General features: G+C 40.0%; 1 protein-coding gene across 3 annotated transcripts in view; it reads left to right on the top strand.

Moving 5' to 3' along the window:
- The window catches only part of LOC132400663 (phosphatidate phosphatase LPIN1-like), a 76,398-nt gene that overhangs the window by 14,810 nt on the left and 34,052 nt on the right, over window positions 1–27,536 (top strand). For all 3 annotated transcript variants that reach the window (XR_009514328.1, XM_059981876.1, XM_059981877.1), the window contains exons 5-12: window positions 1,869–1,979; window positions 6,841–6,970; window positions 8,431–8,749; window positions 9,739–9,832; window positions 9,916–10,103; window positions 18,973–19,066; window positions 19,625–19,694; window positions 25,983–26,075. Coding sequence is in view for 2 of the 3 variants with exons in the window: in XM_059981876.1 (XP_059837859.1) it covers window positions 1,869–1,979; window positions 6,841–6,970; window positions 8,431–8,749; window positions 9,739–9,832; window positions 9,916–10,103; window positions 18,973–19,066; window positions 19,625–19,694; window positions 25,983–26,075 (1,099 nt within the window). In the remaining variant the exon portion in view is untranslated. The remainder of the gene's footprint in view (window positions 1–1,868; window positions 1,980–6,840; window positions 6,971–8,430; window positions 8,750–9,738; window positions 9,833–9,915; window positions 10,104–18,972; window positions 19,067–19,624; window positions 19,695–25,982; window positions 26,076–27,536) is intronic.

Raw genomic sequence — 27,536 nt, 5'->3', positions numbered from 1 at the left:
AATAGATTGCAAACGTGTCTGGTGACTTTCAGTGCATGTGTAGGTGTTACAGATTATGAACAGAGCAACATACAGTTGATATCTTTATGACTTTAAAGTTAAATCATATGGAAATCTTCATCAGTGTTGTACTGTTTATAAGATCAAAATATCAAATCAGAGTCAGGCTTAATATCATATGTTGTGAAATTTGTTTACTTTGCGGCAGCAATGCAATACATGATTTATCGAGAGAAAAAAGAAAAGTGAATTACAGTAAGTGTATAAGTGTGTGTGTGTGTGTGTGTGTATATATATATATATAATTAAGCAGTGCATAAAATAGGTAAAGTGAGGTAGTGCTCATGGGGTCAGTGTTAATTCAGAAATGGGATGGCAGAGATGAATGAGCGGTTTCTGAATCGTTGAGTGTGAATTTGAATTTCACTTTATCTATTTCTGGTTATGAGAAAACAAGCTTTTCTGAACCAGATTATCATATAACCAGGCTGGTCTGCTCCATTTTCAGTACCTTTCTCAAAAATTATCTCTACAGATGTACGTTGGAGAAAATTCTAACCGGTTGCATCACTGCCTGGTATGGGGGTGGGAGGGGGGGTGGGGGTCGATGCAGGGATCATCAAAAGCTGCAGAGCCAGAGCCCTTCTATCACGGCCACTAGCTTCCTGACCATCGAGGGCATTTTCAAAAGGACATGCTTCAAAAAGGCGGCATCCATCATAGTGGAACCTCTTGGCTGTTGATGTGTTAATACAAGGTTCTTCTTTTGGAAGTCAGGAAAGAGGTGCAGAACTTGTTTTTTCACTTATCATTTTATTAAGCATTAATAGAACAAAGAAAATTGAATAACGGACAGTGATAGAGGTCTAGTCATTGAAGGGAGAGAAGCAGAAGCTGCTGGAGCCTCATGGTCTGATGGAATTTTATCACTTAGTCTGCCTAACTAATAAGGGTCAAAAATAATGACAGTGTTGCTCACTGCACTGTTTGCAATAGTGACTTTTCTATTGCCCATGGAGGGTTAAAATGTAAAAGACTTGTTGAGGTGAGTTTAACAGGTGTCATTCGTGCATTAGCATATCTAACATTATTTAAACTAGCTGGCTAGCTGCTAAGGAGCTGTTCTATTGCAGACGTCCCACCTCTCCTGGGAGTCTCCCGCAAATTGATGGTGCTGCCTCCCTGAAATGAGTTTCTGCAGGGTGGGATGTCTGCAAAGCAGTCGTGTGAGACTCCAAGACCAGGCAAACCCCCTAAGCATAGCTGGATTGACAACCAGAAAGCATATGACTCAATGCCCCACGCATGGATCCTGGAATGTCTGTCTCTATACAAGGTGAACAAGACACTAAGCACCTTCATCAAGAACTCAAACGGTCTATTGGAGGACATTGCTAGAAGTTAACTCAAAGCTAATAGCACAAGTGGCCATCAGATGTGGAATATACCAGGGTGATGCACTATCACCACTGCTTTTCTGCATAGGCTTGAACCCCTTCAACTAGATTGTCTCAAAGAGTGGATATGGCTACAGGATCAAGAGTGGAGTGACCATCAGCCACCTCCTGTACATGGATAACATCAAGCTGTCTGCCAGAGATGTAAGAGACATTGACACACTAATTCACCTGACAACGGTGTACAGCAGAGACATCGGGATGTCATTTGGACTGGAAAAATGCAGCCGGATGGTAGTAAAAAGGGGCAAACTCATTAAGACTGAAGGAGTCGAGCTACCTGAAGGCCACGTAACTTGTCTGTTGATTTAAGTGGAAATTTATTCTTTAAATCATTCCTCCTCTCAGAACAGTTTATAAACTGTCTTTGGTAGTTTCCTGCTAATTGGTGCTTTGCTTTTCCTTTTCCAGGAATTCAACTTATATGCAGAGTGACCTACAAGTACAGAACCGCACCTTGGTTAACATAACTCAGTCTCAAGTGCATCCTTATTCAGATACAGAATGTTCATCCAGGCACAGGTATTGGTCTTTACTGAGTTGTTCAATGCTTCTGACTCATTCCTGCACTAGCTGTAATTGCTGTCCTCTTAATTTTTCTGCAGCAAACAACTTTTATACTTCTGATGGCAAACAACAAAAGTTTCTTCAGTTTGTTAAAGATGAGGTTGCAAAGGTGATGAGTTCTTATTTAGCCACTATTTAGGAAAGTTAATCCCTTGCACCGCTTAATCTTGGTACTCTTTTTCACCGGCACAATATAGGTGATGGTGAATAATCCTAAAATGGAGGCAGCCGCATTAATATTGCTGTTTGTTGATGAAAGAAGCTCAAAGAAAAAACAAACATGGCTAAAATATGCTTAAATTATCAAAGCTGGAGGATTGTGAAAGGTGTTTGTTTGAAATGAGCAAACTTATGTTGCCTTTGCGTAGGATAATGTGCATTACTTTTATTGCTAAGATGGCCCATTTAAAGAAATGTGCCAATTTCTTAAGCTTGGATGTTTCTACTCAGATAACAGAATTTTCAGAAAACTATTAATCTTAAATCACAGCGCTTTTAAAGATGGTTTGTAATATTACTTAATATCAGAACAGTTAGTGGGACAGCAGTTGCAATGGTTAATTCAGTCAAGATATTAATGGCATGTTAGAAATCAAAAGATAAGTCATTCTGATAGCAAAAGATGTCTTGGTTGATAAATTAATAATTAATCCTTCAATGAAAGACAAAGACTTTTTCAAAGTTAATTATGTTTGCTGAATTCATCACTGAATACTTCTCAAATAATAGTCAATGAGAAAACACAGCAATTAAATGAATTTAACCAAAACCACCTGAAAAATGCAATCTAGGAATTGTGGATTTCACTGAACCAACATCAGAAAGTAGTCTTTTTAGCCCTACCTCCCTCAATAGTTGTGTGGTAATCAATTCCGTTTCGGTATGGTCTCAGTCTGAAACATTGACTGTTTATTCCTTTCCACTGATGCTGCCTGACCTGCTGAGTTCCTCAGCATTTTGTGTTACTCTGGATTTGCAGCTTCTGAAGAATCTTATATTTATTCATATCTGGAAATTCATAGAAAGATTTCAAAACTCGATAAATCATTGATATTTTGTGATAGTTGCTAGAGTACATCTATTAATGGATTTTGATTATTAGCGAAATAAATATTTATTTGTGAATGAGGTAAGTTTATCATACTTTATATGATTAATTCTGCTAAACTCAGCTTTGCTTTAAAATATTATTACAGTTTTAAAGGGGTACAGTGCTGTATTTGCCCAGCTCTGAATACTTCAGCTCATGTTCTGAATTGCTGGTACAGCAAGTGTAATGCAGGGATGGTGTCACAGCTGGTTGCATTGTTGTCCTTGTCATTTGTACACTCTGCATTCAGATATTTCGGCAAGATCCAGGCAACGTAAATAATTCTGCTTTTTATGCTGCACTGCAAAACTCCAGTCTGCCTGCAGAAAGCAAGCAATTGACATCACACCTTTCGGTTACCGTTGCTGGAGGCTTGTCTAGCTCTTGTCCACAACCAGAGCTTCTTTATCCATCTATGCTCAGGTATAAGATTACTACTGCACATCCCAGCAGGCATGCCTTTGTGACGCTACTAATGCATTCATCAGTTTGCAATAATGGTGTTTGTGAATGTGACTTTTAATTAAAATTTTCTTTTTTCATAAACATTTTAAATGAAGTTTAAATTCAGTTCCTAAGCTTACAACACATACGTAATCCCTTTTTAAATAGGCATTGCAGGACCTTGTGATAGCTATGTCAAATATATTTACCTGAGAGGTGTTTATACATCTGAAGATTAAATTTGCATTTAACTAGTCAAATACATCAGGAAACTATTGTTTTATTGGTTTTGTGGTTTGTGAAAGGCAATGGGTGTTCCTGTAAACTAACACTCCTTTTACTCTTGTATGGTGATGCTGCCTTTCACATAATTTCATGCCATTAGCTTTTATTTAAAGTTTCAGACTGAATGCTAGAACTGTTTAGTGAGTGAAACAAAAAATAGTGAAGCTTTATAAATTTTATTTTACAGCATCATTCAGCATTTGCCAAGAAGATGAATGAGGTGATGAGTGTATTGTAATGCTCAACCCTATTTTGAATTAACTCATTGGTAGACAGAAGATTTAATGTTTGTAATACACCAAGGTTTTGGATCGCAAGTGAGATTGTACTGAGTATGATATTGAAGGAAATAAGGACAATGTTGAACTCAAGATTAGGATTAGATTAAGGAAACCTCTATCAGGGAGACTCCGTGACTCAGCAGCTACAGATACTGCAGTTTGGTTCAGTCCTGATATCCAGTGCTGTCTGTGTGGTGTTTGCAGTCAAAGGAGGAACATGCATGGGTTTCTTCTGGGTGTTGTAGATTTCTCCCACATTGCATAGACATGCTGGTTAAATGGCCACTGTAAGTGATCCCAAGTGTACTTGGGTGTTAGGAGAATTGTGTTGGAGTTGATGGGCATATAAATAAGGATTGTTTGGGATTACCGTGAGATCTAGTCTAGGCTCAGTGGGCCAAATGGCTGTTGTCTTTGTCAGCAGAAATATGAGATGTACATCAACATGAAACACGAGAGATGACAAATCTAAAAATGCAAACACGAGGAAATCTGCAGATGCTGGAAATTCAAGCAACACACACAAAATGCCGGTGGAACGCAGCAGGCCAGGCAGCATCTATAGGAAGAAGCACTGTTGACGTTTTGGACTAACTGAAAGAAAAGATAGTAAGAGATTTGAAAGTATGAGGGGGAGGGGAAATGCGAAATGATAGGAGAAGACAGGAGGGGGTGGTGTGAAGCTAAGAGCTGGAAAGGTGATTGGCAAAAGGGATACAGAGCTAGAGAAGGGAAAGGATCATGGGACGGGGAGAAAGAAAGAGGGAGGGGAGCACCAGAGGGAGATGGAGAACAGGCAAAGGGTGATGGGCAGAGAGAGGAAAAAAAAAGGAAGGGGTGGGGATGCAGTATACCACACCAGCCGACTCACAGGTGAAGTGTCGCCTCACCTGGAAGGACTGTCTGGGGCCCTGAATGGTGGTGAGGGAGGAAGTGTAAGGACAGGTGTAGCACTTGCGTCCGGTGCTCCCGTTGAGACCCGACGCAGACTGGGAGACCGTTTCACTGAACACCTACGCTCTGAAAGCAGGATCTCCCAGTGGCCACACATTTTAATTCCACATCCCATTCCCATTCTGTTATGTCTATCCATGGCTTCCTCTACCGTCAAGATAAAGCCACACTCAGGTTGGAGGAACAACACCTTATATTCCGTCTGGGTAGCCTCCAACCTGATGGCATGAACATTGATTTCTCTAACTTCTGTTACTGCCCCTCCTCCCCTTCTTACCCCATCCCTGACAATATTCAGTTGTTTGTTTTTTTCTCTCTCTCTGCCCATCACTCTGCCTGTTCTCCATCTCCCTCTGGTGCCTCCCTCCCCCTTGCTTTCTCCCTAGGCCTCCCATCCCATGATCCTTTCCCTTCTCCAGCTCTGTGTCCCTTTTGCCAAACACCTTTCAAGCTCTTAGCTTCACCCCACCCCCTCCGGTCCTCTCCTATCATTTCGCATTTCCCCCTCCCCCTCCTACTTTCAAATCTCTTATTATCTTTTCTTTCGGTTAGTCCTGACAAAGGGTCTTGGCATCGACAGCGTTTCTTCCTATAGATGCTGTCTGGCCTGCTGTGTTCCACCAGCATTTTGTGTGTGTTAGATGACAAATCTGCCTTGCAGCACTGCAAAGGTTTAGGTTAAACACTGGAACAGAAAACAGAAATTCAATATTTTACTAACATTCTTATTCCCACAAGGCATCAGTTTCTGAATGTACTTGCAACATATTTATGTAGTTTGATTTAAAAAAAAGCATAAATATTTCTACAGCTACAGTTGCTGTTGATGAATGCTGACCCCCTTTATTTAATCACCTTTAAAGGATGGCAGATTTGTTTAATACGGATTCATCACAGAGAGAAGGAATTTGATTAGGTTGGGATATCTCCATTTAAGAAAAGGAATAATCCCCTTTGAGGAAAACTACTTTTGTTCCCATCAACATAAATCCAACAGATGTTAAGTTCATTGAATCTTAACCCAGCAAGTACAGGGAACTAGAATAAATAACTATTGCATGAAAAGTTTCATAATTTATAAGATCAGCTACAATAGCACGCTACTTACGCATGGTGCGTTTCTCTTTGATTTGTTCATTGTACTTGAATCTATCAATATCTCTGCCCTGTAAGCATACCCCATCTCCCAAACTATTCTTGAAAGTGAAATGTTGGTTAAAAGGTATCTTCATACAGTTAATAGAGCTTCTAATCTATGTAAATGATTACTTATTTAAAGAGCAGGTTAACGAGTCTCTTATCACCTTTGTGCAATTTTATTTGATTAGTAGACACTAACTACTAATTCATCATGTTTAATAGATAATTAGTGTACTTAATATATTCTAACTGCAATTTTTTTTACTCATGAAATGAATGCAAAATATTTCAGTCAATAAGCATAAAAATGATGGGAAATCATCTCTGTCACATGACATAGAGAATGTCAATGTTCATTTTAAACCAAGTAAAATTCCCAGTGTGGCATAGTGTAAGTATCCAGTTGAATTAATAGAGAAATGCAGGATTGGGTTAATTAAAAGTAACAAAGAAAGATATCCTTTTAAAAAGTTGTGAGCCGATTCTTCCATCTATCCCATTCTAAAATATGTAAATGTAAATTTATATTGTTCAAGTCTTTAACCTGTGATAGTGCATAGTGGCTGTTTATTTTTCATTTTTATAAAAGTTTCCATTGAAGATTTGCTTAATTATTTTTCAGTCATTCAAGGCTTCGCCCTCCTACGCCTAACAGTGACTCCGAGTTGGTCAGCAAGCCATCAGAACGAGGGATGCAGAATATAAATACGCAAATGCACTGGGCTTGGGGAGAACTACCTCAAACTGCCAAGGTACCAGGGAAAGAGTTTGAGATTACGTAATTGTGAAAGCGTATTCATAATGCTGCTCTTAAGAATACAAAAATGAGAAAAGGCCATTTGATTTATTTTGTTCTGTTACCCATTTCTGTTCATTGATGTGGAGTCACAGAAATCCCAGTGTAAGTGCAAGCTATTTGTTCCATCTGACCACTTCCATACCTGCTGCTTTGACCACCTGATTTCTTCATTGCTGTTGTCTATTCTGCCTTAATTCCATATAGCCTGAAAGTAAAAATCTTTAAAATGTTTATCTACTTTCCTCTCAAATGTCTTGTGTCACTCTGTTTCAACAATCTTCCATTGTTGTATTCTCATTATAAATCACGTCAAAAAAACCCTTTCAGTTGGTTTACTTTTTTCTCATTTGCAGATTTGTGGAACTGTTGACAAATTTTCCAGGGAAATACCAATCAATGCCAGAACTCTTTGAAACCTCTACAGCAATTGCTCCACTGGTTTGCTCCAGAAATCCTTGTGCACATAGTTCCAAACTTAACAACAGTTCATTTGCAGTATTGGTGGCTGACCTCTTGTCGGCAGCAGCAGCAGAACTCAATGTTGTCATAGATTCGTGGTTTTGACTATGGGAATCCACTTGACACACTTTAGGTTAAATCTGGTGCCAGGGCTGTGACACTATTCATTTGAATGGAGTGGAATGGCTGTAAGGAAAAAGGAAGCATGACATTTTATTGTATTAATTTTAAGTGTTTTTAAATGTTATAGTTTTTAATTCTTCCAAAAAGTTGTTGAAAGGAATATCTTCTGATGTTTCTAACTTTAAAAAATATGTTGATAGGTTTGGCAGGCAACTAAACCAGAAAATGTGGCTGTCACCTGTATTTTTCAGGCAGGGTTTGTTGATGGAAGAAGGCACAGAGAATTGGACCAACACCTTGTAGGAATTTATTCCTTTGCTTGTGCCCTTTAGTCACTGGCAAGCACAGATGGTTTTTTATGGAAAGAAAATTTAGCCAGCTTCATTAACTCTCTGAGCCAGCCCAAGATTTATGCAGTACCATAACATCCCTTTGAATTTTTCTGCAAGTTATTTTTTCTCAAATTTATTTTTACTACACCTGCTAGCACCTGTACACTCAAGGGAGGTTAAATTGTACTTCCATTGGGAATTGGTTATACCAAACTGTGTACTTTACAATTTTGTTTGAGAGCTGAATGTGGCCGCATATAGGTTGGAGGAAAATTGAGAAAAGTGACATTGATTTAATTTCCCTCTTGTACTTTGTTTTCTCTTTATTGTGTTTCTCTCTCCCATAGAATTTGTTCTTCATAAATTCTGCCAAATGACTTTACACACATATTTATGACCAGTAGATGTACTATTTGTAAAACTACATCTGTCATTTACTAGACAATATTTGTTAATAAATGTAAATAGATAAATGTACAAATTATTAATACTTTTTCAGCTTATTCCTCATCAGAAGTTGGAAGATCTTAACAGGGTAAACATAACTCCATCAGGAAACACTCACTTCAGGGTAATCAACAGTGATCCATTGGTAAATTCTCATGACAGTTCATCAACTCCTCCTCCATTAGTGAAACCTGAGCCTGTAACTGCAGGTGGAATGGTGCCTCAATCTGTGGACAATTTCACGTGTGGTCCAGAGCATTATGAACCCTCTACTGCAGTTGCTCCTTTGGTTCCAGAAAATGGGGAGTTGAACAATACTCAGAATCAGAACAAGCAAGTCAATAAAACTGATTCACCTTCCAAGAAGAAAGGTAAGAATGTCACCTTTGGATCAGCTATTTCATAGCGTTTTCTGTTGTACGATAAGCTGCCTCATAATAGCCCCAATTATTTTTAAAATTAAGATACATGTGTTGTGACTTCCCACTACTGGAAATGAACAGTTTAGTTCATATTCAGGTATCAGAAGCACTTGGAAAATTTAGGATAGTTTGAAGATCTGAGTTATTTGCATCAAGTTTAGCAACTGTCATATTCAATTCTGAATGTGAAAAGTATCGTCCATTTCAAAAATGCTTCCGCTTGGCAGTTGAGAATCTATAAGAACACATAAGCAGTGCAGATGAAATGTCAGATAAGCTGCCCAGATATTTGAAATGTAAATGAAGTGTTTTGTTGGAAGTGTAGGTGTTTAGTCACAGAATCCAGTCCATGCTAAGCTTGCGATAAGCAACAAGAAAATGAGGCTCCTACACATCTGCAGCGAAAAATTTGAAGCTGTACATTTACTTAAAAGTCTGCTTCCTGTATGGCAGCTTTACAGGCAAGGTCTCGCCCTAGTAATTATTTTTGGACTGCATTGAAAAATTTTGGATTCTTATACAGCACCCACAGCAGAATGAATATATTTCCTGTCCAAAAGAGCAGTTTCTTTCCTCTCTAATGTCCTTTGTTTTTCCACTACTCAGTAAGCTATATTTTCTAAATGTATGTTTGTCTGACGATAATAGGTTGGTAATAGGAAAAGTGCATTGACTTAGCTTGATTAACTGTTCAATTGGATTAGTGTCTGACGGCTGAAAACATCTTATCTTAATGAAATGTGTTTTCATCTGTCAAGATATCTTTTTCACTGTACCTGTTGATGAAAATGGGGAAAGTAATCTGCTTATTTAAAAAAAAATAAACTGGACTTTGTGGGAATTGATAAGATTAAAGCTGATGTCTTACTTTGATTAAATTTTAGGGAAACTTAAGCCCACAATTATTCTACAGATTCTTTGTTCTTATTTTTCCCCAGATAAACGCAGTCGTCACCTGGGTCTGGATGGTGTCTACCTGGATGATATCACTGACATGAATCCTGAAGTTGCAGCACTTTATTTTCCAAAATGGTAATTCCCATGAACGTGTAAAATTTCTTTCGAAGTTCAGTCATGATGTGAATTCTAAAATACTATAATTGTTTTGTCTGTAGTGATAACAACACAGCTGGTCGAAACGGCTCTGAACATGGAGTGCACTCAGAAAGCCAGTCACCGCAGTCAGTAGGAAGCCCTGGAATGGACAGCGGTGTTGACAGTTTCTCTGACACTATTGGGGACTTGCCAACCATTGCCATTTCACTCTGTGGCGGGCTAAATGACTACAAAGAAATAACAAACGGTAAAATTTTTATGGGCCCAAATCTTTGTTTGTCACAGAAATAATGCAGGCTCGTTCTGCTAAATGTGATATTTTCAGGCTTGCCAATTGAACCAGTATAATCTACAGTTGAGACTTGATTTAAAACACGTCAGTTTCATACACATGCCTGTGAACCGTCAACTTCAACAGCATGTTGTGACCTGTGGGAGTTGTTTAAGTCCATTTCTTTGTTGGTCAAAAATGAGCTTTAGGTCAATTCTTCTTACTAGCTTGTGACATTGATGGGACTGAAGATACATATGGGCCAAAACAGATGAGGCCATTTTTTCCTCCCCTTGGAGACAACAGCAAATAAAATGACATGCTATTTGTTATTTGTTGGTTTATGGGCAGCTTCACCACTCCTTGCATTTTATTCTCTTGGAAGGTTTTAACAATTCAAATTTAATATACCAGAGCTCCAAATTTAATTTGGTATTTTTATTATTTTAATTTAGATGCTCACAATAGATATTTCTGACTTGTGCACTGCACAATATATTGCAAAAGCCTTAGTTGGGGCAGAATTTCCAAGGGTCATTAAAGAGGTTTTCTTGATCCAGTGTTTGGAAAGGGACCAAAAGTGTAGGGAAGGGACCATACTGGAATTTCTTTTGGGAATTGAGCCAGGCAGGTTTAAAGATATTTTACTAGGAGACAATTTTGGGATAAGTGCTCACACTCAATTTTAAGATACTTTTGAATAAGGATCAGTCTGGCCCTTGCAGGGGAGTACTAGGTTCAGTCAAGTTATGAAATTATTAGAGAGAAACTGGGGGGAGTAAATTAGGACAATGCCATGTATGACTTGGGGGAATTGTTTAAGTACCTGCTGAGCACTGACATGTTCCAGTAAGGAAGAACAAAGCTGGTAAGAGAAGCTTGGGTGACAAGAAAGATGATGAATTTAGTGAAAAAGAAAAAGGGAAAATAAGTTCAGGATGCTAAAATCAGATAGGGCTTCAGAAGTGCGAAGGAAACAGGAAAGAAGTCAAGCAGGAGATTAAAAGGGCCGAAAGAGGCCATGGTCTTTGATGAGATTAAGATACGTCGGATCTTTGGTTTGGATTTGGAATTGGCTTGCCCAGAGAAGACAGTCATGATGGAAAGATGTTATTCTGACTGTCTCTGCGTTGTTCTTTGAGGATCAATGGTGGGATCATTGCTCGTGATATATATAAATGTTGATGAAAATGTAGATAGGTTAGTTAGTCAGTTTGTGGATGACAAAGATGGGATTTGTGGACAATGTAAGAGCGCTGTCAAGGGATACAGCAGAATACAGATCAGTACATGTGGTGAGATGACAGACTGAGCCAGTGTGAGGTGTTGCACTTTGAGAAGTTGGTGTAAACGGGAAGTATGCCATTCATGACAGGAGCTTTAACAGTTTTGAAGCAGCAAGGAATCATGGGGTCTGGCTCATAGTCCATTGCTTCCTGAAAGTGGCCACCCAATAGATATGGTGGTAAAGAAAATGTATGGTATGTTTGGTCTAATTGGTCAGGGCACTGGGTATAAGAGTAAGCAAGTTGTGTTGTAATTATACAAAACGTTGGTTAGATTGCACATGGACTGTTGCATGCAGTTTTGGTCATCCTATTACTGCACAGATGTGGAGGCCATCAAAGGGACATGGATTGGCTCGAAAGAGAGGTTATGTTGTTTTCTTTCTTTTTCTTTTTCAATCTTTTTATTGAATTTCATATATAAAAAAGACATATCATAATATTGAATAGGTTATAAGTGCACTAGACTTGAAGTTGAATTAGTAGTAAGATAACAATATCTTATTAAAATATCAGCAAAAAAAGTACATTAATCAATCAAGCCTATAATAATTATACATGAAAAAGAGTAAGAATAATCATCAAAAGAAAAAAAAATATATATTGAAAAAAAATTAAACCTAAACTAAACTAACATGGACAGTAATAACAGTTTATATGTATATGATAGCGTCAAAAACTCCGGAACTCCATACCAGAACAAGAATAAAAAGAGAAAAGGTCTGGAAGAGGCCAAATTAATTCATATGAAAGTGTCAAATGAACGGTCCCCAAGTTTCTTCAAATTTAATTGATGAGTCAAAAATAGTGCTTCTAATTTTTTCTGAGCTCAAATAAGAAATAGTTTGAGAGAACCACTGAAACGTGGTAGGAGGATTTACTTCTTTCCAATTTTGTAATATAGACCTTCTGGCCATTAATGTTACAAAGGCGATCATTCGTCTAATTGAAGGGGAAAGTCGACTACCATCCTCATTTGGTATACCAAAAATTGCAGTGATAAAATGAGGTTGTAAATCAATATTCCAAATTGAGGAAATGGTAGCAAATATGTCCTTCCAATAGTTATGTAAAGTGGGACATAACCAAAACGTGGGTCAATGAGGCCACATCTAAATGACATCTGTCACGTTGAGGGTTAATATGAGAATAGAATCGAGCAAGCTTATCTTTAGACATATGGGCTCTATGTACAACCTTAAATTGTATTAAAGCATGTTTAGCACATATAGAAGAAGAATTAACCATTTGTAAAATGTTTTCCCATTTTTCTGTTGATATATTATATTGAAGTTCTTTTTCCCATTCTTGTTTAATTCTACCTGATATTTCTGGTTGTATCTTCATAATCATATTATAAATAAGAGCCACTAATCCCTTCTGACAAGGATTCAAGGTAAAAATCATATCTGAAAAATCTATCAAAGTTGAATTGGGGAAGGATGCATGTTGTTTTCTGTGAAGCAGCAGAACTTGAGCAAAGACCTACCATATAACCATAGACCTGACTGAAGTTTACAAAATTATGAGAGACATACTAGATAGGCTAGATGGTCAGAGTGTATTTCCTAAGGACGAAATATCAACTATTAGAGGGGATGTATTTAAAGTGGGGGGGGGGGGGGGATGTTTAAACATGTACGGGGCAATTTTGTTTTGTTGAGTACAAGGTAAAGGATATGAATTCTGTACAGGTAGAAGAGAGTTTAATTCAGTATCATATTTGGCACAGCCATTGTGGGTAGAGGCCCTGTTCCTATGCTGTGCTGTTCTGGTTTTCTTGAACCAAGATGGCACTTTGATATACGACGCCATTTTGCAGGCAGCTTACAAAACCACTAGGTGTACTTCTTCTGAACTACAATCACTGCAATCTGTAGCCTGCAACTTCCCTTTAAGAAATATACTTCTGTACCGAATACATGAACTCTGATTCAGTGAACTTGACTCAGGGATACTGTTGCAGCATCTTCAAGCGGATGAAAATCATTCATTGCCGAGACGGACTTCAAGCCAGATTAAAAGTTGAGACCCGAGAGCAGAAAAAGACCCAGTGGTCAGCCCCACTACTCTCTGCCAGCTAAGATCTGTCATCTGTTCATCCTCTCTTCCTGCATTTGACCTGTCTGCCCCTCTTTTCACTACTACCATCAGGCGGGAGGTGCAGGAATCTTGGGTCAAATGCCACAACTTTTGAGCTCCTGGATCAGCATGGATGGTTCTTTCGCCTCCATGCTGAACTTGACGACACAGTCTGTAGACACACTTTCAGGGACTTCGCCTTTGTTAGATGCAGACCATTTTATTTATCACGGGAATTCACCACTGTCCTTATAGTCGGTGTCTATATTCCTCCCAGAGCTAATGCTAAGGAGGCACTCTGTGAACTGTATGGGGCTATTAGTGAATTGCAGAACGCACACCCTGATGAACTGTTTATTGTCGCCAGAGATTTTAACCACGCAAACCTCAAGTCAGTGCTCTCTAAATTCTATCAGCATGTGGACTTTGCAACAAGAGGGGAGAACGCGTTGGATCTTGCTTACACAAACATCCCCGACACATACTGATGCACTATCAATAACTCACTCTGAGACGTAATGGCGAGATATCGGCTTTTATTGACTGGGAGAAGGAACAAGCAGTGAGTGACCACCATACTACATCCTGGAGACTGAGAGGCCGGGCTCAGGCCTTGATTGCCTTTATACAGGGGTCTGTGGGAAGAGCCACAGGAGCAGTCAGCAGGGGGTGTGTCCAGACAGGTATATGTAGTTCACCACACATACTGGGCGGATCCCCACCCCCACCTCGTTTACTCAGACCACACCTCTGTTATGCTAATCCCAGAACACAGACCGCTCGTCAGGCGCTCCAGACCAGTCCAGAAGCAGGTGAAAACCTGGCCAGCAGGAGCCATCTCTGCTCTTCAAGACTGCTTTGAGCACACTGACTGGCACATGCTCAGGGAGGCTGCAACCGATGGCGACTCTACCAACTTAGAGGAGTACACAGCATCAGTGACCAGCTACATCAGCAAGTGCATCGATGATGTTACTTTGTTCAAGACCATCACTACACGCGCTAACCAGAAGCCATGGATGACCGCGGAGGTGTGTGCGCTGCTGAGGACCCGTGACTCTGCCTTCAGAGCAGGCGACAAGGCAGCCCTAACAACAGCGAGGGCCAAACTGTCCTGGGCCATCAGAGGGGCAAAGCGTGCGCATGCCCAGTGAATCCACAGCCACTTCCAGGACAGCGGTGACACGCAGCGCATGTGGAGGGACATTCAGGACATCACCAACTACAGGACAACATCACCTGACTGTGCAGGTGATACCTCCCTGCCAGATGCGCTGAATAACTTCTACGCCCGGTTTGAGGTGGAAAATGAAGTGGTGGCAAGGAAGACCATCCCTCTTCCACATGACCAGGTGCTGTGTCTCACAGTGGCCAAAGTGAGGAGAACCCTGTGCAGGGTCAACCCACAGAAGGCTGCTGGACCAGACAACATTCCTGGCAGAGTGCTCAGAGGATGTGCAGACCAGCTAGCAGATGTTCTCACTGACATCTTCAACATCTCCCTGAGCAGCGCCGTCGTTCCAACATGCTTCAAGGCCGCCAGCATCATCCCTGTGCTGAAGAAGTCTTCACTGTCCTGCCTCAATGATTACCATCCCGTTGCACTCACATCCATCATCATGAAGTGTTTCGAGAGGCTCATCATGAGGCACATAAAGACCCTGCTGCCCCCCTTACTGGACCCCCTGCAGTTCGTGTACCATCCCAACTGTTCAACAGACGATGCCATTGGCATCACTCTCCACCTGGCCCTAACCCGCCTGGACAAAAAAGACACGTACTTTCGAATGCTGTTCATAGACTTTAGTTCAGCATTCAACACAATCATTCCTCAAATACTGATTGGAAAGCTGAGTCTACTGGGCCTGAACACCTCCCTCTGCAACTGAATTCTAGACTTACTGACTGGGAGACCTCAGTCAGTCCAGATCAGAAACCGCATCTCCAACACCATCACACTGAGCAGGGGGGCGCCCCAGGACTGTGTGCTCAGTCCACTGTTGTTCACTCTGCTGACCCATGACTGTGCTGCAACACACATCTCGAACCATATCATCAAGTTCGCTGATGACACGACTGTGGTGGATCTCATCAGTAAGAACAATGAATCAGTATACAGAGAGAGCAGCTAACGGACTGGTGCAGAGCCAACAACCTGTCTCTGAATGTGAACAAAACAAAAGAGATGGTTGTTGACTTCAGGAGGGCATGGTGCGACCACTCTCTGCTGAACATTGACAGCTCCTTGGTCGAGATTGTTAAGAGCACCAAATTTCTTGATGCTCAACTCGCGGAGGATCTCAGCTGGTCCCTCAACACCAGCTCCATAGCAAAGAAAGCCCAGCAGCATCTCTACTTTCTGCAAAGGCTGAAGGAAGTCCATCTCCCACCCCCCCCCCCCCCCATCCTTACCACATTCTACAGAGGTACAGAGCATCTTGAGCAGCTGCATCACTGCCTGGTTCAGAAATTGCACCATCTCGGATCACAAGACCCTGCAGCGGATAATGAGGTCAGCTGAGAAGATCATCGGGGTCTCTGTTCCTACCATTACAGACATTTACACTACACGCTGCATCCGCAAAGCAAGCAGCATTTTGAAGGACCCCACACACCCCTCATACAGACCCTTCTCCCTCCTGCCGTCTGGGAAAAGGCACCGAAGCATTCAGGCTCTCACGACCAGACTATGTAACAGTTTCTTCCCCCAAACCATTAGACTCCTCAGTACCCAGAATCTGTACTAACACCAACTTACTGCCCTCTACTGTGCCTATTGTGTTGTTTATTATTTATTGTAATGCCTGCACTGTTCTGTGCATTTTACGCAGTCCTGGGTTGGTCTATAGTCCAGTGTAATTTTTTCTGTGTTGTTTTTACGTAGTTCAGTGTAGTTTTTGTATTGCTTTCATGCAGCACCATAGCCCTGAAAAATGTTGTCTTATTTTTACTGTGTACTGAACCAGCAGTTATGGCCAAAATGACAATAAACAGTGACTTGTGTATGGTTTTTCATGGATTCTATTGTATTTATTTATGTTCCTGTGAGTGTCTGCAAGAAAATGAATCTCAAGGTTGTGTATGGTATACACACTTTGATAATAAGTTTACTTTGAACTATAATTGGAGGAACACTTCATGTGAGATGTGTAGAAGAGAGTCCCATCAAAATTAGTTAAGGCTACATTATCTTTAATGTCTTTTAGAATGAGTCAGAACGATATGTGCTTAACATACTTAAGATTATAATGATATACATAGCTATTAATGATCCAATGTGGGATCCTGTGCTGTTGAGATTACAGAATCATCTGGGGAGTGCAGCTGTTCAGGCTTGTGGAGCATAGTTTGTGCTATTGGATTTAGATTTTCACTAATTGCTTTGGGGGATAAGGAGGAAATTTCAGAGATTTGTTTTGTAGGTTTTACCTGTCATTGTTCAGGTCCCTCATGTAATTAATGTAGTGGGCACAGTTTATGATAGATTATATTGGGTTTGTGGTGAAAACATATGTGATCAGTCAAATAATACTACTTCATTTTGTTGAAACTGAGGCTTTATTTCCTGTTGTGAGAGCAGAGTTTTATTTCAGTGAGTTCAGTACGTTCAACCCAGTTCCCGGTAGGGCTTAAATCCACACTGTCGCTCTGCTTAATCTTCAAAATAAATGGTAGAAAACTGTCAAAGACTGAGAGGTGGCTGATGTGTTGGCAAATATAGCACACTCATGCAAGATCATAAGAAATAAGCAAGCTTGCTTTATGATAAAAATTGGATAAATTATATGACTGATAATGAAGCTTTCTAAAAAAAGACAAAATGTCTTATTGCAGAGTAAAAATTCATTGTTCTTCAATAAAATCGAACATTTATGCTGCAGACTATTTTAAACATTTTTTTAGTATCAGGTTTTGTCAATGTAATATCTTCCTTTGTATTTTTAAAAATAATATTTGGTTACTTTATTATTGTCATTTAAATACTGTTTCATTCAATTGCTTGTCAGTTGAAAACATGGAACAGGATTGGGAACATGCTAAATTGGATCCCATGATTTTTCTTACTATTACCGATACCCATCTGTGTCAGTGGCATTATGATTTTGAAGCTAAAATTGGAGACTTTGGAGAAGGTTTCTCTGAAATACAAACATGCAGTAAATGTCCAGCAAAAAAAAACAAATGGCTGGAGAAACAACAGAGGTGGCAGGGGGTGGTAAGAAAGAGATAAGTTGTCCCCATCTAGGGTCAGGATTGAGAGTCGGGAGGGAAGGGTGACATGGGGGACTGTTTTGTGATAGGTGGATCAATGAGGGAGTAGGTTTGGGTCGGGGGAGGGGTTGAGTTGGGAGATGGTGGCGGGGGTGGTGGAAGCAGACAAGGAGAAAAATTGGCAGATGGAGCTGTGATGGGTGGAAGTTGAGATAGAAACTGGTGTGTGATAAGTGGAGACACAAATGTCACAAGTACTCGACTCTGTGTAAGGAAGGGGATATTTGGAACTATCCGTGAGAGATGAAGAGCAGATGGAACAATTTTGAGTAAGGGTTGAGCTCCTCCAGCACTTTTTGTTGAGTTCCTCCAACTGTCGGTATTTGCTCCAGATTCCAGAATCAACAGAACACTGTAATTTTCCATTCTGGTTAGTAGATAGAGCAAAGAAAGTTAGTAATGACAAGTGGAAAGTTCTGGGTGTAAGAATAATGGCAGCATAATTCATGAATGGTTTTGCAAGAGATTGAATGAAACTTTGGAATCTCTAGCAGAATGGATGTTCAACATCTTTAGGTAAAGTCTGTAAACAATGAACAGAGCCAATAAAACTGGAATGGCTCTACACATTTAGAGCAAGCAGCATTCAAATTTGGTGAGCTTACATGTTGAGTGTTGTGGTATCAAACTTACAAGATGAGTAGACTCAAAATATTGTGAGACTAACTGCTGGAGTCAAAAAAATTGGAAAAGAACATCTAAGAGCTGGTCTTGAAGCTGGGCAAGATTGGAAGTAGTATGTAATGGCAGATTTTGAAAGTTAGTTTAAATCTTAAAGTGGATGCACAGAAATAAGCATGCGTTCACATTAACATGGTAATTGTAGAACATCTCAGAATGCTGGTCACTCAAAATGTGGAATGACTACGGGAGAGCCATAATATTTTAAGAAATGAGGTTGCCATAGGAAACCTTGAATTTTTTGGATAGATGGATGAAGTTGCATTCATGTCTTATGATTTTGTCGTAGTATTATTGGTTAAAGTCAAATTTATCATCATATGCACAAGTATATGTATGCACAAATGTAATGAAAAACTTGCAGCAGCATTACAGGCATGTAGCATATAAACATTCATAAAAAAACATGAAACATAAATTATACACTATTTTTACAAGAAAGAACATAATTGGAACAAAGAAAAGGCTAATTTACTGCAAAATGGTATGGAAGGCTAAGAATACAAATGATTTTGTTCTTACAGAACAGTTTATGGGGCGTTCTGTATCATATCAAGAATTTGCAGAGAATCCAGGAATCATTGATGATCCCAATCTGGTTGTGAAGATTGGCAGCAAGTAAGTGAAACAGACAAGGGAAAAAATGTAAAAAAAATTGTGACAACTGCTCAGAGTGCATTATGATTTGAACTTAGAATCTGTGGTAGTTTGAAGATCTGTGAAGAATTAGAAGCAGACTTCCATGGTTAATAATTGCTTTGACCCTCCACTGCATCTTGTCAAGTGTTTCACATGAGACAAAGGGACATCAGCAAATGCACAAAAATATTAGAGGAATGAATTGGCAATTTTGTTCAATAGACAGCTTATTTAATTGTTTGTTTATTTTAACTATATTCTTGTTGTCTAGTTTGTAAAATTTATGGTGGTAAGACAGACAAGTTAATTTCATACTGCTGCATCTGGCTGATTTATTACTGTTACATAATCAGAAGAATTAAGATAAGTCAAATAATATTTATGTAGTGCTCTTCATTTATAAAGAGCTGTTCATTTGTATAGTGCTACTTTGTGGGAAAATGAGTTTTGTATGCCACATTTAAATTATATAAGCTTAATTAACCTTTTACATTTTGAGTGATATTAATGCTGTCTTCATCTGCTGATGAAAACTAGGTATTATAACTGGGCAACTGCTGCTCCTGTGCTTCTTGCTATGCAGACATTCCAGAAACCATTGCCAAAGGTGAGTTAACAATTAAAAGCTATCTCTTGCAAAAGGGTCCCAAGAAGTCAATAACTGGAGGATTTAATTGTTTAGTAAACAGTTAATAATTGTTCATCAACAATTTATGATTATTTTACAGTTTTAGGGTTGATCATGTTCAAGAAATAATGAGATTATGTACAATACATTATGTTCTAATTTCATAACCAGGGAATTATTGTTGTATAAATACTATGTATCTTTTTAATTAATTCCCCAAGGTGATGGACTGAAAGCCATTTGTGGCATTATCAAGCTTAACTGAATTTCTAATTCTGATATATTTTTATCTGAACATTATAGGTATGTGCAATTTATTATTCCTGCACTTTTCTGCCCCTCACCCCCCTCCCCCCGCCACCCCCACATTTCCATGATAGGAAGCCAGTAGAATGTCAGTGTCTCCCACTAGTGGAAATTTGAGGAGAAAGGTTGCACAGACAGAGTGCAGTCAACACAAACGTGGGGTGATACATTTTGAGAGGTCAAATGCAAGAAGAAAACATAGACTAAATGGCAGGATGTGTGGAAGCACTGCTGTACGGTGGTATCTGGGAGTCAAGTCCATAGCATCCTGCAAGTATCAGCGCAAGTGGATGGGGTAGTAGTAAGGAAATGGTATGGCATGCATATCAGTCAAGTCATCAGTCCAGAGAAGGGTTTAGCCTGAATCACTGACTATCTGTTTCTCTCCAGCAGTACTGCTCCACTCCCTGAATTCCTCCAGCATCTTCTTTGTTGCTCCGTAATGTAGCATCTGCAGTTTCTTTGGTCTTCATTGCATATAATGGTATTGGGAAATGAACCTGGTCGGGTGAAAAAGGCAAATGGTTTGTTGGCATTCATAGCAAAAGGATTTGAGTACAGGAGCAGGGAGGTTCTACTGCAGTTGTACAAGGCCTTGGTGAGACCGCACCTAGAGTATTGTGTGCAGTTTTGGTCCCCTAATCTGAGGAAAGACATTCTTGCCATAGAGGGAGTACAAAGATGGTTCACCAGATTGATTCCTGGGATGGCAGGACTTTCATATGAAGAAAGACTGGATCGACTAGGGTTATACTCACTGGAATTTAGAAGATTGAGGGGGAATCTTATTGAAATGTATTAAATTCTAAAGGGATTGGACAGGCTAGATGCAGGAAGATTGTTCCCGATGTTGGGGAAGTCCAGAATGAGGGCTCACAGTTTAAGGATAAAGGGGAAGTCTTTTAGGACCGAGATGAGGAAAAACTTCTTCACACAGAGAGTGGTGAATCTGTGGAATTCTGTGCCACAGGAAACAGTTGAGGCCGGTTCATTGGCTATATTTAAGAGGAAGTTAGATATGGCCCTTGTGGCTAAAGGAATCAGCGGGTATGGTGAGAAAGCAGGTACAGGGTTCTGAGTTGGATGATCAGCCATGATCATACTGAATGGCGGTGCAGGCTTGAAGGGCCGAATGGCCTACTCCTGCACCTATTTTCTATGTTTCTATGTCTGTCAGTGGGAGAGCATTTTGGAGATAGTGATCGTAATTCTGTCTCCTTTACAACAGCATTGGAGAGAGAGAGAGGAACAGACAAGTTAGAAAGGCATTTAATTGGAGTAAGGAGAATTATGAGGCTATCAGGCAGGAAATTGGAAGTTTACATTGGGAACAGATGTTCTCGGAAAAGTATGGAAGAAATGCGGCAAATGTTCTGGGGATATTTGTGTGGAGTTCTGCATTGGTACATTCCAATGACACAGGCAAATTATGTTACGGTACAGGAACAGTGGTGTACAAGTCTAGTCAAGAAGAAAAGAAAACCTTATGAAAGATTCAGAGAGCTAGGTAATGTTAGAGATCTAGAAGATTATAAGGCTACTAGGAAGGAGCTTAAGAAGGAAATTAGGAGAGCCAGAAGGGGCCATGAGAAGGCCTTGGCAGGCAGGATTAAGGAAAAACCCAAGGCATTCTACAAGTATGTGAAGAGCAAGAGGATAAGACGTGAAAGAATAGGACCTATCAAATGTGACAGTGGGAAAGTGTGTATAGAACTGGAGGAATTAGCAGAGATACTTAATGATACTTCAGTATTCACTATGAAAAAGGATCTTTGGTGATTGTAGTGATGACTTGGAGCAGACTGAAAAACTTAAGCATGTACATATTAAGAAAGAGGATGTGCTAGAGTTTTTGGAAAGCTTCAAGTTGGATAAGTTGCCAGGACCGGATGAGATGTACTCCAGGGTACTGTGGGAGGTGAGGGAGGAGATTTCTGAGCCTCTGGCAATGATCTTTGCATCATCAATGGGGATGGGAGAGGTTCCAGAGGATTGGAGAGTTGCGGATGTTGTTCCCTTATTCAAGAAAGGGAGTAGAGATATCCCAGGAAATTATAGACCAGTGAGTCTTAATTAAGTGGTTGGTAAATTGATGGAGAAGATCCTGAGAGGCAGGATTCATGAGCGTTTGGAGAGGTAGAATATGATTAGGAATAGTCAGCATGGCTTTGTCAAGGGCAGGTCATGCCTTATGAGCCTGATTGAATTTTTTGAGGATGTGGCTAAACACATTGATGAAGGAAGAGCAGTAGATGTAGCGTATACCGATTTCAGCAAAGCATTTGATAAGGTACTCCATACAAGGCTTATTGAGAATGTAAGGAGGCATGGGATCCAAGGGGACATTGCTTTGTGGATCCAGAACTGCCTTGCCCACAGAAGGCAAAGAGTGGTTGTAGAGGTGTCATATTCTGCATGGAGATCAGTCACCAGTGGTATGCCTCGGGGATCTGTTCTGGGATACTTACTTTTGTGATTCTTACAAATGACCTGAATGAGGAAGTGGAGGGATGGGTTAGTAAGTTTGCTGATGGCACAAAGGTGGGAGGTGTTGTGGGTAGTGTGGAGGGCTATCAGAGGTTACAGTGGGACATTGATAGGATGCAAAACTTGGCAGATGGAGTTCAACCAAGGTAAGTATGAAGTGGTTCATTTTGGTAGGTAAAATGTGATGGCAGAATATAGCATTAATGATAACACTCTTGGTAGTGTGGAGGATCAAAGGGATCTTGGGGTCCGAGCCCATAGGACGCTCAAAGTAGCTGCGCAGGTTGACTCTGTGGTTAAGAAGGCATACGGTGTTTTGGCCTTCATCAATGGTGGAATTGAACTTAGGAGCCAAGAGGTAATGTTGCAGCTATATAGGACCTTGGTCAGACCCCACTTGGGGTACAGAGGTGTTTCTGGTCACCTCATTACAGGAAGGATGTGGAAGCCACAGAAAGGGTGCAGTGGAGATTTACAAGGATGTTGGCTGGATTGGGGAGCATGCCTTATAGGTTGAGTGAACTTGTCTGTTTCTCCTTGGAGTGACGGAGGATGAGAGATGACCTGATAGAGCTGTATAAGATAATGAGAGGCATTAATCGTGTGGATAGTCAGAGACTTTTTCCCAGGGCTGAAATGGTTGCCACAAGAGGACACAGTTTTAAGGTGCTAGGGAATAGGTACAGAGGAGATGTCAGGGGTAAGATTGTTCCTCAGAGAGTGGTGAGTGCGCGGAACGGGCTGCTGGCAACGGTGGTGGAGGCGGATACGATAGAGTCTTTTAAGAGACTTTTAGATAGGTACATGGAGCTTAGTAAAATAAAGGGCTTTGGGTAAGCCTAGTAATTTCTAAGGTGGGGACATGTTCGGCACAAGTTTGTGGGCCGAAGGGCCTGTATTGTGCTGTAGGTTTTCTATGTTTCTGTGTTTCTATATAAGAACTGGCAACTTAAGTTGCAGCTGTATCAAGCCATGGTGAGGTTACATTTGGAATACTCTCTGTAGTTATGCTTGCCATGCTCTTGGAAGAATGTAAAGGCTTTGGAAAGGGTGCAGAATAGGTTCACCAGGATTTTAGCTGTAAGGAGAGTTTGAACAAACTTGGTTGCTTTCTCTGGAAGGCCACAGGCAGAGGAGCAACTTGACAGAAAATTAACTGAGGTTTAAAGCAGATGTGCGAGTATTTTTGTTTTGCAAAGAGAGTGGTAGATGCCTGGAGCATGCTGCCATGGGACGTGGTAGAAGCAGATCTGACAGTATTGTTTAAGAGGCTTAAACATTTGCAACTGATAGGAATCTGGACTTCTCTGTGTTCAGTGGGTGCATCATTTCCACAAAATGGGATTTCTAGTAACTTGACCAACATTAGATAACATTCAGGTTGTGGTGATTACCTGTCCAGTGGCTTTATTCCTTTTTCAGGAGGGTTCTGTGTATAAATGCTACTTGGTGTGAGACTGAGCTAAACTTTGCTGACTTTTCTGGAGAGGATGGTGGATTAGGGAAGAAAACAGGAGGAACTAAAGCAAAGGCAAACTTGTTGATAGCCCTTTGTACTCCAGTATTAGATTGCTGAAGATGTTTTAAGTTGATGGAAGTCTTGTAGTCTAGCCCAGATCTCAGGCCTGGACTCTCTGTTGAACTTAAGTTTCACAAGATGTAAAGTCATGTACTGACATACAGTGTTAAGAGCTAGTTTACAGTTAGGCTGTAAATTCTCTTCCTGGCCTGTAGCTCTACTTATTAGATAATCCCTCTATAAACCCAGCAAAATGTCCACATGGTGAACCAGACTAATTCCTCATACAACTAAAGTTGTGCAAAGAAACAAAATGAATTCAGCTATCATTTGTAAGAACATGAAATTATACACAGTTGTTTTCTTATGCCATCTGAATTAGTGATGTCGATATGTTACATATTGTTTTATTAATTTCTTTGCTGCATACCAATTTAGCAGTAATACATATGGCAGCTCTATTCATTTTCTTTGCCAAGCCCGTGAGCCCAGGCTTTCAGAAGTGCAGTCCATCGCCTCTCTGAGTGGTCCTCAGGCAATGCCTTTTGCTTTATTTTTGGGAAGCTTATTTCAGGCAAAATACTTGTTGTTCTGTGCAGTTGCCTGAATGCAAAGTTCTGCTTTGGATACTTAATCTAAAATAACTTGAATACTTGCATTGTCAACATTTAGAAGTAATAACTTAGCCCCTTGTCATAACTTTAACTTTCCACTGACTTTCCATTGAATAAGGGATTTGACATCTAAAATCCAAGGGCCTTACCGCTGTCATGAAGTCCTGCTTTGTCAGTGATAGACATGTAGCACTGAAGACTGCGTTAGAGCTCTTCTGCAGCCAGAAACCTGCATAACATTCATTTTTTTTTTTCAGATAGGGCTTTCAGTTCCCACTTTAACGGAGAAGGTGATAGGTTTAATATCAGGTCTGAGCAAAGCTCCTTAAATATCGGGAACCTGTTGCTTGCTTTTGCTGTCTCTGGTTCTTGACAGGGTGGGTGCATAGAGGATTTCCTCATTGGAGAATTTGGAAATAAGGGTCCCCATTTAAAAATAAAAGATCTTTCATTTAAGGCAGACATAAGTTATTATTCATTCTTGAAAGATTGTGGGACTTTAAGTGCTCTTAAGGCAGAGGTTGATGAGTCGGTTTGGAAGATTACTTGAGGTAGACTGGAATGTAGAGTTGAGTTTATGAATGCATCATCCATGATCCCAGTGAATGGCTAAGCTGACATGAGTGACCGCCTCCTGTTCCTTATCTTTTTTTCTCTTATCGATAGCAGCTTCGTGTTGCCAGCTTGACCAGAAGTTCAATGTAGCTACATCTACACTTGTCCACGGTGGTAGTTCTTCACCACTTGGACTTCCAGTGGAATGACTTAGATCAGATCATTAACCCATTACTTAAATCTAGAACACACGATAAATACGAGCATGTCCAAGAAATGTGTTGGTGAATTTGTATGGAGCCTAACCTCAATGTAGAGCTTGCACTCTACTTGGGTGTTCATATCCCAAGATCTCAGCATTTGTTTTTGAAGTATTTTCTTAAGGAAATTCAGTAACAGACTATTACCTATAATTCTGTAATTGGGGCTTTCTGTAGTTAGAATTTGAACTATCTTCATATGTGGTCACTAAAATTTCTGCTTCTGATTGAAACCCAATTTTAATCTTCTATGTTTATATCCTTCAAAAGTAACGTTTTCTCTTTTTCTCTTTTTCCTTGTTGTCATGATTTTTAAATTTGTTTTACAAATCATTTAAGCACTCATGCCTCAGTTACCTTTGTTTCTTACTCAAGCACGCAGTATTTTGTGTTGCAGAGATTAGTTTTGTGGCCACAGTATGTTTATTATTATTTCATTGACTCGGGAGAGCAGCATTTTGTTATTTTGTATGACATTTATGTTCATCTTTTTATTCTATTAGTTAATTTTGTACATTTAAAACAGGCAACAATGGAAAAACTATTTAAAGAAAAGATGCCCAAGAAAAGTAGCAGATGGTGGTTTTCGTGGCGTGGAAGAAAAACCAGTGTAAAAGTGGTATGTTTTCCTGCTATACCCAAGTCTTAATTTGTTGTGTAAATGAAGGGACTCAGCCCAAATCACAGACTGTTTACTCTTTTCTGTAGATGCTGCCTGACCTGCTGAGTTCCTCCAGCATTTTGTGTGTGTTACTTGGATTTCCAGCATCTGCAGATTTTCTCTTGCTTGTGCTTGCTATAGGGTTTTATTTTATGAAATGTCCTATTTAATTTCTGACTATGGCATTAAAGGGCTAAATTTTGATTTTTAAATCTGGGTCCTGCAGTTTTAAGTGGTAACAGTGCATAATTCCCTTTTATCATCTCTCGTCCTTGCAGTAGCTGGAGGTCATGAAGAGTTAGGCTATTATACCACTTTCCCAGTAGAAAGTTGGAGCCTTCCCTGCAGGAGAATCAAGCTTTAGGAAGCCAGACTATGGATTCTCATGGGATCTATGTTCAAATAATTCATTGTAGAATGTTCAGTTTACCCTTGTATGCTGTAGTTCTTTGCATAATCTGCTGGATTCCAGCAGCTGCCAACCTATTCCAGCAATTATGGAGGCATTCATTTTAGAGAAATATAATTCATGTAATAGATTTTTATGAATAGAACACACACACAAATTTGTAAGTTATGAATTGGGCTGACATTCTGCACATGAATTACACATCGGTTTAAGTTAAAATGGATTGGGGTTAAAAATTTGACATACTGACCATAGGAAAATAAAAGTGTTTTGTGACTCATGACCACCAGATGGAGGAAGAGAGCTGCTGTAAGATACCTTTTAAAGCAAGATTTTTTTATGGAGCACACTTTACAACTCTAGGATGTTGCAAAGCATATTACAACCAAGCCATACTTTCCAAAGTGTAGTCACTACTGTGATGTTAAAAATGCATCACCCAATTTCTTCAGAGTAATCTCTCTCAAGTGGCATTGTGACATCAATGAGACAAAATGAAGATTTTAAATCTGGATTTTTCATTTCTATTTTTATAATGGAAATACTGACTAATGGCAGTGATCAGAAAAATATCAAATTGGATATCAAGCATAAATGAAAGCACTTAATTAGCTCATCATTCTTGTTAATTTACTCTTGAATATTGCTCTGATATCAAACTATACTTAAGTATTAATTATTGATCTGTTAAAAAGAAGCTTTGGTAATCCAAACAACATACACAAAATGCTGGTGGAACACAGCAGGCCAGGCAGCATCCATAAGGAGAAACACTGTCGATGTTTCGGGCTGAGACCCTTCGTCAGGACTAACTGAAGAGACAGATACTAAGAGATTTGAAAGTAGTGGGGGGAGGGCGAAATGATAGGAAAAGACCGGAGGGGGTGGGATGAAGCTAAGAGCTAGAAAGGTGATTGGCGAAAGTGATAAAGAGCTAGAGAAGGGAAAGGACCATGGGATGGGAGGACTCGGGAGAAAGAAAGGGGGAGGGGGAGCACCAGAGGGAGATG

Source organism: Hypanus sabinus, chromosome 10 (genome assembly GCF_030144855.1).
Source record: "Hypanus sabinus isolate sHypSab1 chromosome 10, sHypSab1.hap1, whole genome shotgun sequence".
Classification (NCBI taxonomy): domain Eukaryota; kingdom Metazoa; phylum Chordata; class Chondrichthyes; order Myliobatiformes; family Dasyatidae; genus Hypanus; species Hypanus sabinus.
Note: the sequence above shows the minus strand (reverse complement) of the source record. Positions and strands in the feature narration are given on the sequence as shown.